The sequence below is a fragment of the Osmerus eperlanus genome, chromosome 3 (genome assembly GCF_963692335.1).
Source record: "Osmerus eperlanus chromosome 3, fOsmEpe2.1, whole genome shotgun sequence".
Classification (NCBI taxonomy): Eukaryota; Metazoa; Chordata; class Actinopteri; order Osmeriformes; family Osmeridae; genus Osmerus; species Osmerus eperlanus.
In genome coordinates, this window is record NC_085020.1 from 5720729 (window position 1) to 5733513 (window position 12785).

Genomic DNA, 12785 nt, shown 5'->3' on the forward strand with positions numbered 1-12785 from the left:
GGGGAAGAAAAGCTTTTAGTGTTGGTTGGGTGAGCGCTGGAGTGCTTTTCTCCCTCTTAATTAATCAGCCATTCTGTGAGCTGAATGAGTGCTACGACGCCCGCTTTCTTTCCCTCCCTCTCCGTCTCTCCCTCCCATTCTATCTCTCTCTCCCTCTCTCTCTCCCTCTATCTCTATCTCCCTCTCTCTCCCTCTGTCTCTCTGTCTCCCTCCCTCCCTCTCTCTCTCTCTCTCTCTCTCTCTCTCTCTCTCTCTCTCTCTCTCTCTCTCTCTCTCTCTCTCTCTCTCTCTCTCTCTCTCTCTCTCTGTCTCTCACACATACACACATTCACGCACACACATGAACACACACAAATACATATTTACACATGTACACACATACACATACACACTCTTGCTTTTAAAGTGTGCCAAGCTGTACTGCCTAAGTGCTGCGCTTTCCTTGAGACCTGTTCCTCTAGTCTTCCTCCTCCTCTTCCTCCTCTTCCTGCAGGTGGCCAGACTGGGGACCTGGGTTCAAATGGAAGTCTAAATGTGAGAGCACAGAGGTGGACAGTGGAGAGAGAGAGAAAAAGTTTGATGGTTAATGTAGGGACGGATAATCATAAGGAGCGAGCGTGGAAGGGACCAGGGGGAGAGGGGGAGAGAGAGGCACAGACCAGAGCAGGGGATGAGCGGGAGGGTGAGAGAGAGGCACAGACCCCAGAGCAGGGGATGAGCGGGAGGGTGAGAGAGAGGCACAGACCCCAGAGCAGGGGATGAGCGGGAGGGTGAGAGAGAGGCACAGACCAGAGCAGGGGATGAGCGGGAGGGTGAGAGAGAGGCACAGACCCCAGAGCAGGGGATGAGCGGGAGGGTGAGAGAGAGGCACAGACCAGAGCAGGGGATGAGCGGGAGGGTGAGAGAGAGGCACAGACCCCAGAGCAGGGGATGAGCGGGAGGGTGAGAGAGAGGCACAGACCCCAGAGCAGGGGATGAGCGGGAGGGTGAGAGAGAGGCACAGACCAGAGCAGGGGATGAGCGGGAGGGTGAGAGAGAGGCACAGACCAGAGCAGGGGATGAGGGAAAGCGGGAGGGGGAGGGAGGGGGTCCAGAGACCCCCGGTCGGTCTGATTCACCGGGGCTAATTTCGAGCGCAGAGTACAAGTGGCACTCGTCTCCCTCGGCCCTTCCTGTTCCCTCGCTTTCATCAGCCTCCATCCTCCCCTCTGTCTCTCTCCCCCCCACCTCCTCTCCCTCTGTGATTTCCGCCTCTCATATTTGCTCAAGAACTTGAAAATATATTCCACACAAAGGACGTATGTGCGTGCTTGTACGTGCGCGTCACACACACACACGGGGAGACACACACATGTACCGAGACGCGCACAAACACACACACACGCGGGGAACCATCCTTTTAATGGTTCCCTACTGTTGCATCCGGTAGCTTAGCAACAGGTCTGAGTGGCACTGTGGTTTTGTGAGTCGGGAGAGGTTGAGAGCAGGAGCGACCAAACCCTTCCAGAGGAACATCTTAAATAGCTCTGATTGGTATTCAACACATCACCCTAATTTTAGCTCCTCCAGCTGAACCGCTTGAAGAGGCTGGCTTCACTCATTTAAGAAGCACAATTAAGGCTTTCAGGGGAAAACGAGAAACGTGGCGAGATGGGCGAGGTAGTTACAGAGATGTGACAGAGAGAGAGTGCGTGATGGCGACGTGGTCGCTGGCGTTTCATCAGTAGAGCAGCCATGTCATCGGGGCCACGGCGTCGCCCGCGCGGAGGTACCGTCCCCCGGCCGACCCTGTCTAAATGATGTTATGGCGGCTGCAACATCCCTAATTACGGCCGCGATTGCAAACGGCGTTTAGAAAGCGGTGTCACTTCCTGTTAGCGGCGCGGCAGCCCACCTGTCAGACGGAGCTATCTTTTGTTGTCAAATTTCATTAGAGAAAACGTCGACCAATTAGAGCGCAGCGGGCTGGAGAGGGTCTTGCAGGGAGGGATGAAGGGATGGAACACGCCGCAGACAGTAGCGGAGGAGTAATCAGATGGAGAGATATGAAAAGAATGGAGAGAGGGGATGAAACCAGCAACCATAGCAAAACTCCCAGCCAGAGAGAGATGGGGAGAATACAGAAAGGGAGATAATGAGAGAGGAAACCGTCACGAAAGAGAAAAACCTTCCACTTTGAAGTCAGTTGCCTCGCATAGGCGGCAAACTGTGCGCTGACAGCCGGCAGAGACAGATTGTATCAGTGTGTTTGACGGCTGCGTATTGACTGCTGTTTGTGGTCAGGCCTACCACCAGTACATGTACTACACAGCTGATAACGACCCACTCATTCTCTCGAGCACACACCAGGGAACGCACACACTCCTACCCCGCTGGAGAGAAAGACTACAACTCCCTATTGGACTCCCTCAAGGATCGACTGCAAGCCCACGTCTGTGTGTTCCCGAGAAAGGCTGCAGGAGATGCCGGCGGAACGTGGAGATCTCACTGGAGCTCCAGTCTGTTCTGGATGCTGGAGCCGTCGGGATCACCACGCAGAGCCTGTTCTACATGCCAGGTTCTACATGCCCCTCCTGGTTCCTCAGCGATCCAGCGCGATCCTCTGCTGCTCTCTCATAGCCAAACCCTCAGCGCTCCACCATGGACGCTTCCTCATTCCTCATCGTCTCTCTGTCCTCATCCACTCTCCATATGTGTCCAACAGTGTCCAAGCCCGGCAGTCTTAACCAGGTTTTAAGAGACCTGTGACCCGCCTGGGGCCACTGTATGAAAAGCAGGGCTTGTTGAGACATATTTTACTCTAATGGTGGTTCCCCGCAGCAGGTTATTGATTCCAGACTTGCTGTGGGTGGATTGTGTGGGCGTGTTTGTATCGACATCTAGGGACGCTATTTCGATTGCATATTTTAAATAGCTGGACATTCTTACGGGTGTTGTTTGAATGCGGTGCAGCTGTAATAGTTCACAACAGGAAAGGGATCTTCTGAAGCTTTGAGAGTGGAAACAGCAGCACAGGAGTTAGCATTAGCATTGCCCATTTCTGCTGTTTCCATCAGTGCTCTACAGGATGATGTACAGCTGACACAACAAAGCTAACGCGCTACGCTAACCTACTTCTATTGTTGTTAATTGCCACTTGGCTGTTAAACAGTGAAGTCATGGAAGTTTAGTTTTATGATGGAGTACTTGTTTCCCAGATCCAATCAATACCTCTGTGTGTGTATGTGGATACGTATGTGTGTGTGATTGTGTGTGCATGTACAGTACGTGTGTGTGTTGCCCTTTTCTCTTTCTCTCTTTTTTTTTTTTTTTACGGGGGCTCATAAATTGCATAAACTAGCCATGAGGGATGTCGGGGGAGGGGGGGGGGCATGAGAGGAAAGGGGCGGAAGATCTATGCCGGCACACATTTACACCCGCTCCTCTCTGGCCCTCCATCACTGGAATGGAGGCATGAGGGAGAGAGAGAGAGAGAGAGAGGGCGGCAGCGGCCACAACTCTGTCTCTCTATGAGAGCATGTCTGGCGCACGCACACATGACATAACAGAACGGAATAGAATCAAAACACAACACAATTGAATTAGAAAAAAGAATACCAGAGAATACAGTAGAATTGAATACCATTGGGGGGGGGGGGATCTGTCCTGTCTGCTACAGGACACATCCGTCTCTCTCTCCATCCTCACATGTCGTATGCTAGCGTCGATGCCTCCCCCCCCCCATGCCCTGGTGAGGGGACTAGTATAGATGGCTCCAATATAGACATTAGACCCTGGAGGCATGGAGGTAATCCGGCATGTCTGCGTGACATAGTGCTGTGCCCCTGGTCCTAGTGTGGAACACTAGGAGTCAGAGTCTGTCCAGATTCCTGACAGGCGGCGAGCTAGCTAGCTCGTCTCCGTTCCGCTGGCCCTGAGCCCTGCGTTCACTCCCTAGCATGTCCTTGGCGTGTCGCTGGCGCGTCGCCGGTTTGGGCAGAGTCCGTTCCCACCGCCTCATCCCTCAGGAATGTCTGGCACTCGGGTCCTCCTCTAACAAGGTTTAAAAAAGACGGGCTAATGTTTTTGTCTTAATCTAATCCTCTCTCTGTGTGAAGCTTGGAGCCAGAGCCAGCTGCATTGACCGGCCGTCCAGCTAGCTGCTGCTAGACACACAGCTCACAGTGGCCCTACCGGCCGTCCAGCTAGCTGCTGCTAGACACCCAGCTCACAGTGGCCCTACCGGCCGTCCAGCTAGCTGCTGCTAGACACACAGCTCACAGTGGCCCTACCGGCCGTCCAGCTAGCTGCTGCTAGACACACAGCTCACAGTGGCCCTACCGGCCGTCCTGCTAGCTGCTGCTAGACACACAGCTCACAGTGGCCCTACCGGCCGTCCAGCTAGCTGCTGCTAGACACACAGCTCACAGTGGCCCTACCGGCCGTCCAGCTAGCTGCTGCTAGACACACAGCTCACAGTGGTCGCTTCTCAACGCTCTCACCAACCGTCCACGCTATCAGGATGCTCACAGGGGAGACACATAGATCTAATTGACTTTCACGGTTTCCTGTGTGTTTTTCTGTCTGTCTCTTTCTCTTTGTGTGTGTGTGTGTGTCTGTGAGTGTGTGTGTCTGTGTGTGTGTGTGTCTGTGTGTGTGTGGGTCTGTGTGTGTGTGTGTCTGTGTGTGTGTGTGTCTGTGAGTGTGTGTGTGTGAGTGTGTGTGTCTGTGTGTGTGTGTGTGTCTGTGAGTGTGTGTGTCTGTGAGTGTGTGTGTCTGTGAGTGTGTGTGACCGTGTGTGTGTGTGTGTGTGTGTCTGTGTGTGTGTGTGTCTGTGAGTGTGTGTGACCGTGGGTGTGGCTGTGTGTGTGTCTGTGTATGTGTGTGTGACCGTGGGTGTGGCCGTGTGTGTATGCTTGTGCGTTGTTTGTGTGCTACTGCAGCGCCAACCCTGCCGGGCTTGGTGCCTGTGGCAGACAGACACGCTGACTGCTGATGTTTGTCTTGAGACAATGGCAAACAAAGAGGGAGATTGATTATGTGCGTGTGTGTTTATAACGGGGAGAGAGGCAGCGACGGATGACTGGCCCAGTTTTATCTCCTCAGTCAGACTTCCACGCCTACGTGCCAGAACACACTGTTTGAGACATGCGGGGTGAGTGCTCCCATTGGATGGTTGAGTCTCAGATATAGCGTGTGATTGGTGGGTTTTGAGACCAGGCGAGGGTCTGCCGTGCTGTACTGCAGAGCTACACGGGCCTGGAGGAGACTGGAGGGGGGCTGGTCATCACACCCCTGGATGAAAAAAACGTTTCATGATGTCCTTAATATCTGTCTCTAACACACTCTCTCTCTGTGTGTGTGTGTCGGCAGCAGTGTGGACCGTATCCAGCTGTTGAGGAGGGAGTACCAGCAGGCTCGGAGGGAGGGAGCAGCACCGGCCTATGAGGAGCTGGAGGCCCGGCGCCGAGGCCCGGAGTACGACCCCCACCGGGTGAGTCCCTCACACACACACACACGCTCAAATACTGTACAGCCAACCCTGGGTGACTACCACACACACTCCTGGAAAGTTACTGACACACACACACACACGCTGTCTCACAACCATCCCCTTACTGGGTGAGTGGCACATCAACCTGATCAGCTCCACTGTGCCCCTCCCCTGCACCCCCCCCCCATCACCCTCTCTTCCAACCCTCGCCATCTGTGCCGCGCTGCCACAAAGGCACCAAGGCCTCTCCAAGGTAGCAGAGCTGAATCACTCTCTCTGTGACTGTAGGATCTGCACAGTAGCCCAAGGAACTGTTTATGCTCCGACATATCTCTTCAAAGCAGCTTGTGTTTCCAGCGGCCCAGTGTTGTCTGTGGCGGTGTTCTGTCTGGATGTTTAATCTGATGAATATCCTGCTGTCTCAGACTCTTAACAAACTCTCCCTGCTAGCTGGGGCGAATGACAACATTCCCCGCCAGCCTGCACGTCCGTGGGTTCTGTCGCAGATGACCAGAAGGATCTGCGCGTGTGTGTGCGCGTGGTTTTTGAGAGCTAACCCTCTTCCGGGCTTGTTCTGAGGGTGTGGTGTTTGGTTAAGTACAGGGCGTCGTGTTCATCAAAACACTCCACTCAGGTTTCACTAGCGGGAGCCATGTCCAGCTGTAGGATTAGCTGTTCTCAGACCTAACCTCTGCTCGGTTCTAGACAATACCAGGTGTTTTTCACGACCAGGCCCATCTGTGGTGGTGGAAGATCAATAGTGAAGGGCCCATCTCTCTCATCCAAATGAGAAAAAGTTTCTTTGTTTACTACAGAGAGGCCGATTAGTAGTCAGCGGGGGTAACGGGAGGACATAAAGATCAAATTAAAACCATTGGCAAACAGCAATCACTGCAGCTAACGAGCAGGCTCATTAGGGAAGACGCATTTAATAATTAGAGCAGGGGTGATTATTTATCTGTTTGTTTTAGAGGCAGAGAGGCAGAGAAAAGAGGGCAGTGGTTATCAGGGAGGACAAGAGGAAGTCCGAGGGGTATCTGTTTCCTGTTTGGGGGAGGGGGGGGGGGGGTTACTCATTGTGATGGATAGGATGACTGTTTTTCATGCTAGTCATCTGACTCCAGTGTAATCCAGTGTTGAGACAATTTAGCAACGAGGCTATGAAGACAAAAGGCAATGCTGGCGTGTGTGTGAGCATGCATGCGAGTGTGTGTGTCAGTGTCAGCAGCAAGCGCTCCCCGTAGGCAAGGAAAGCTAAATCAACAGGCTACTATAATAGCTTCTCTGCCGACAGACACGCACACACAGAACCTGTGTGTTTTCTGGAGTGTTGAGATGATTCCCTGTTGTCTTGGAGGAGCAGAGCAGTCACTGAGAGAGGTGACGTCTTGGAGGAGCAGAGCAGTCACTGAGAGAGGTGACGTCTTGGAGGAGCAGAGCAGTCACTGAGAGAGGTGACGTCTTGGAGGAGCAGAGCAGTCACTGAGAGAGGTGACGTCTTGGAGGAGCAGAGCAGTCACTGAGAGAGGTGACGTCTTGGAGGAGCAGAGCAGTCACTGATAAAGGTGACGTTTTGGAAGAGCAGAGCAGTCACTGAGAGAGAATTCAAGTTCTGTCTCCACATGGAAGCTCTGTCTCCAGAGCTCTAGTTGTTTCTGCTTGCCTAAGTAAGGATGGAATGCCACGAGTGGAAGAACTGAGATTCCCAGACAAGATGGCTTCTGCTGATGGTGATGATGTCACAGCAGGCAGTCTGTCCTGGGTCAGGGCGGGGACAAGAGTCAGGGAGGGGCTGTTCTGCTGGAAGCCAAAGCCAGGCCATGTTCTTCTTCTTATCAGCTCCAAGGTTCCTCTCTTGGCCTGGTCGACCCTCACCACCCCTCCCCCCCTCTTCCTCCCCCAGTGCACAGATCCTCTGACAGTAGTTTCATTATGCTGGCCTTGTAACAACACATCACAGTGATATGAGACAGCTGGGAGGGGAGAGGAGGGGAGGATAGAGGAGAGGAGGGGAGGGGAGGGGAGGGGAGGGGAGGGGAGGGGAGGGGAGAGGAGAGGAGAGGAGAGGAGAGGAGGGGAGGGGAGGGGAGGGGAGGATAGAGGAGAGGAGGGGAGGGGAGGGGAGGGGAGAGGAGAGGAGAGGAGAGGAGAGGAGAGGAGAGGAGGGGAGGGGAGGGGAGAGGAGGGGAGGGGAGGGGAGAGGATAGGAGGGGAGGATAGAGGAGAGGAGGGGAGGATAGAGGAGAGGAGAGGATGGGAGAGGAGGGGAGAGGAGAGGAGAGGAGAGGAGAGGAGAGGAGGGGAGGGGAGGGGAGGGGAGGGGAGAGGAGAGGAGAGGAGAGGAGAGGAGAGGAGAGGAGAGGAGAGGAGAGGAGGGGAGGGGAGAGGAGAGGAGAGGAGGGGAGAGGAGAGGAGGGGGGAGGATAGGGGAGAGGAGAGGAGAGGAGAGGAGGGGAGGATAGAGGAGAGGAGGGGAGGGGAGGGGAGGGGAGGGGAGGGGAGGGGAGAGGAGAGGAGAGGAGAGGAGAGGAGAGGAGAGGAGAGGAGGGGAGGGGAGGGGAGAGGAGAGGAGAGGAGGATAGGGGAGAGGAGAGGAGAGGAGGGGAGGATAGAGGAGAGGAGGGGAGGGGAGGGGAGGGGAGAGGATAGGAGGGGAGGATAGAGGAGGGGAGAGGAGAGGAGGGGAGGAGAGAGGAGAGGAGAGGATGGGAGAGGAGAGGAGGGGAGAGGAGAGGAGAGGAGAGGAGGGGAGGGGAGAGGAGAGGAGAGGAGAGGAGGGGAGAGGAGAGGAGAGGAGAGGAGGGGAGAGGAGAGGAGGGGAGGATAGGGGAGAGGAGAGGAGAGGAGGGGAGGATAGAGGAGAGGAGGGGAGGGGAGGGGAGGGGAGGGGAGGGGAGGGGAGGGGAGGGGAGGGGAGGGGAGGGGAGAGGAGAGGAGAGGAGGGGAGGGGAGGGGAGGGGAGGGGAGGGGAGAGGAGAGGAGGGGAGGGGAGAGGAGAGGAGAGGAGAGGAGGATAGGGGAGAGGAGAGGAGAGGAGGGGAGGATAGAGGAGAGGAGGGGAGAGGAGAGGAGAGGAGGGGAGGGGAGGGGAGAGGAGAGGAGGGGAGGATAGAGGAGAGGAGAGGAGAGGAGGGGAGAGGAGAGGAGGGGACTCGCCCCTTTACTCTCTCCTCCTCTCTCCTCGCCCCTACTCTCTGTGGGACTCTGGGTCTGGGGATGGTGGCGTCCCAGTCCGTCCCCAGATCCATCGGTCCTGTGACAGTGTTTAGGATGCCGTAACGTTGTTACCTCAGGAATGCTGCAGCTGAAGCCACTGCTTCCTGGAGCATTCTGGGAAGGGATTCCACCCTGGATCATCCTCATCACAGCAACAACCCGCTGAGCTAAAGTCTGACGCAGAGCTTCCACAGAAGCACACCATCTTAATCATAAATTTGGGGGCGGGGTGTTCTCAAGGGTAGTATGGGGAGTCAGGAGGGAAGGTGAGTAGGGGAAATGGATCTGAATGGGGGCACACAGGGGAGGGAGGGGGGGGGGGTTGAGGGTCAGAGAGCTTAATGCACCAGCTCTGACTCAGCCTGCGGTACAAAGGCTAGAGGGAGGGAGGGTGGGAAGGAGAGAGAGCGAGGGAGGACTGGAACATTGACACGCACGAGACGTTTCCGGTCCCTCTGTCTAAATACGTCGGACACTGTCCCATGAGTAACACACACTCTGCTTTTCCACCAAACACGCAGTTGAAGGTCTCCATTTAAACACAGTAGAAACCAACTGACACAATTGACTGCTTTGGGTTTCTATTGAGACCATGCTTTGAAGACAGAAAACAAAGGAGGCTGAAATCCAATTTTGGTTTCCCACTGGGAGAGACCCAGTACCTATAACTGGCGTGGGACAGGGTTGAGCCAGGACTGGGCAGATCCTGGGCTGGTGTTCTGAACATCTGGGCCTGGTTACCTGGCCCCAGTCTGAGAACAGTTAGCACAGTGCCACAGCTAGCCTTGCGCTGAGTATTGGCTAATACAATAACGTTAGGAAAATGTTTTTTTTTTTTAACACCAAATACCTGTGAGGCGATTGAAACTGTGCTCCCAAACCAGAGCAGTGGAAATAAAAGAGCAGCCTTGTTGTGAGTCAATGGACTCTTTGTTGCTAGGAAATGCAGAGAGGATGTTAAAAATAACTGCTATGTCGTGTTCCTACTGAGATGTGTGTGTGCATGCAAGTGTGTGTTTGCGCGCGTGTGTGCTTGTCACTATGTAGTCTTTATCTGAGGTCTATCTTGTTATAGGTTCCAGGAAGGATGTTGTTGTGTGAATGGTGAACAACACTTGAGGGACAACATGGAAGGTTACCGTACTCAGGGTAGTATTGAAGGTATTTGTAGAATGAACGCGCTTTAGACGTTGTGTGTATCGATTCACTGAAACCTTTCTCTAGGCTCTGTGGAGTTCACCTTGGCCCTGTGGCTATCTTGAAGGATCACTAGCCTACTGTATAGGTATATTGCAAACAAAGAAATATGTTTTACTGAGTTACAGCTTTGTGCAAAGCCTTATCCAAATGAACACCACAGCCCGTAGTAAAGAGTTTTGACACAAGGTACATATGAATGATGCTCTACTTAACATGTAGGTTATTCACTACTGGGCAGATTGCTGTTGAAAAACAACCTAATAAATAAAACAACCTAAATTATTCTCTTCTGAAGAGTAGATGACCTATGGAGAAAGAACAGTAATTAGGAAAGCCACGTTTTGGGAATGTACTGGTAACAACAGTAGCCAAAAGAAAGGTGGTAGAGGCTGCAGTAGCCAATAGGAAGGTGGTACCCTTGTCCCCTTGGCTGCCGTGGCCTATGGGAGCTAAGGGCTTTTTGTAGGGCTGATCTCTGAGGTGATAATCTGCCCTCTTCATCACCTCTCCATCCTGATCAGATTACAGGGCTGGAGAATTTGTTCTCCCACTGATTCTCACGTTGATGGACTCAACGAGGCTTCCTTATTGAGCTGGGAGGAACCTATGACCTGATGAAGATCTAGCACCAGGGTCTGTGGGACAGAGAGATGACCGGAGGGATAGAGAGAGGGAGTGTGGGAGAGAGGGAGAGAGAGCAAGAGAAAGGTGAATAAACATCTGGGCTGGAGAGGAAGAGAAACAGAAAGAAATGGGGGGGGGGAAGAACAAACCAAGACAGAATATTAACAGTCAATACCAACAGAGAAACTAAAAGAAAGAAAGAAAGAAAGAAAGAAAGAAAGAAAGAAAGAAAAGAAAAGAAAAGAAAGGAAAGAGAAAATGAAGCAAGGTCTTTGTGGTCTCCTCAGCGTGTGCACTAACGACATCTCCATGGCGTACCCAGCCGTGTTTTCCTCATGCCAGCTCCAGATGATTATAAACATATTAGAACATGGCCGCCAGGCGAGTGTAAACGCTAACCCTTCCTGACCAGGGACTCGCTCATGGAAAACCAGCCTCCACTGCTGCTGCTGGGGCAGTTAAGCCAGGCTAAGATCACCTCTCTGGGCTGGGAGAGGGTGTGTGTGTGTGCGTGTGTGTGTGTGTGTGTGTGTGTATTAGCAGCTCTCTGTGGTGCACCAGCCCCAGGCCTCCACTCCATCAGTTCTGCCCTTCATCACCTCACATGGAACCCTGCCATGAGATGCTGCTGTTGTTTCAGAAGATCAGCCTGCTTGTGTAGTCTGCTGAGTCATGTAAGGTCAGAGGTCGAGTCTTGGAAAAACTTTCAGTGTTGAAAATGTGTAATTTAAGAAAGTTTTTAACTAGTAGCCTGTTGGGAGCCTTAATGAACTGTGTCATTATGGGGAAATGCAGATACTCTGGACGTTTCCATGGCACCTGTGTCGTGGTTTTGGTTCCTGTGTTTTGACTCAGCCGATGAGGAAGCGAAACGGGAATGATCCTCCTGACCACCATGTGTTACAACATTATACACACACACACACACACACACACACACAGCCAAGCACACACGGCCATACACGCAACCCTCCCACACACACATTCATGCTCTCAAACACATAACCACACATACACACACACACATGCAACAAAAAAAACACACCACCACCCCGAGCGCTGATGCAGTAGAGCAGGGTTCTGCAGGAGAACACCTCGTGATCGTGAGGTGCCACCTGTGACTCATCCTGAACGGCAGCAGCGACAGCTGATCCTCAGAAGCAGAGGAGGAAGGGAGAGGATTTCTTACACCACCAAAACAACCGCTATGCTGTTCCTCAGCTGCCTGTGCTGGGTGGGGCGGTTATGTCTGTTATTCTTAGGGAGAGGACAGGGGATAATCGAGCTCATCTCTTCTCCTCCACGCTGACTGGTTAACACACAGACAGCACTGCGGAAGGCCAGCGAGCCCAGCCTGTGGCAGGACAGGACCAGCAGACGTATGGTGCGCGTGTCCCAGTCGTAAAAGCAGGTGGGTGTTAAAAGAGAAGGACGGCTCCATTCGACTGCTGGTTGCTGCCAGGCGGCCCCTGTGCTCTGAGCAGGCATTAAACATGCATCATATTAATGATTCTCTAATCTGGCAGCTCCACAGGGGCAGAGTGAGGCATAAATAAAGTGTCCTCCACGAGACTGCTGGGGCCAGCCTCACACACCAACACATGAGTTACACTTTCAGCTGCAGAGGGAGGATGTTTTCAGAACACTTCAATGGTACTGTAAAATGATACTGGTACTGTATGATTGGTAGTATAAGTGGGAACTGCACTCTAAGAAAGAACGGTGTAATAATGATAATGGGAGTGTAACAGTAGGAGGAGGATGATGTCACCATGGTGATGGTTGATACAGAGGTGCTGACCTCCAGGGTGTGTGTGAGGCCCGGTTCTGGGTCTTAACGAGGTGGTTCTGTCACCGCGCCTCACAGGACAGGAATGTGGCCCGCTCCAGCAGTCCACTGAGCCGGCACTGATCCCGACCAACTGCCGTAATTCCCACTTAACGTTCCGTGGTTCTGAAGTCATGATGCGATCACCTCCGAGATCAGAACAAAAACAGCAGTCATGCCGACGGACACGCTTCACTCCTAGTCCGAGCCCCTCCCTCCCGCTCCCACCCCCCTCACCCAACACCCCTGCCCTCACTCGCGCCCACCACCTCCAACCCCCTCCTGCCCTCCCCTTCCGTTCCTCCAGTTTCCCACCTTTCCGCACCATGGCTGAACGGTCGGCTTGCTTCGGTACCCCTGAGAAGTTAAACAGATGGACGGACAGACAGGCGGCCAAGCCGCACAGCGTTCCAGTGTTATCGTTGGCGACAGAAGAACGGGCTC

General features: G+C 53.5%; 1 protein-coding gene across 1 annotated transcript in view; it reads left to right on the top strand.

The window, feature by feature from the left end:
- pard3bb (par-3 family cell polarity regulator beta b) overlaps nt 1-12785 on the top strand; it is a 59397-nt gene that overhangs the window by 25303 nt on the left and 21309 nt on the right. Inside the window, exon 6 of the mRNA XM_062456228.1 lies at nt 5353-5473. Coding sequence (XP_062312212.1) covers nt 5353-5473 — 121 coding nt within the window. The remainder of the gene's footprint in view (nt 1-5352; nt 5474-12785) is intronic.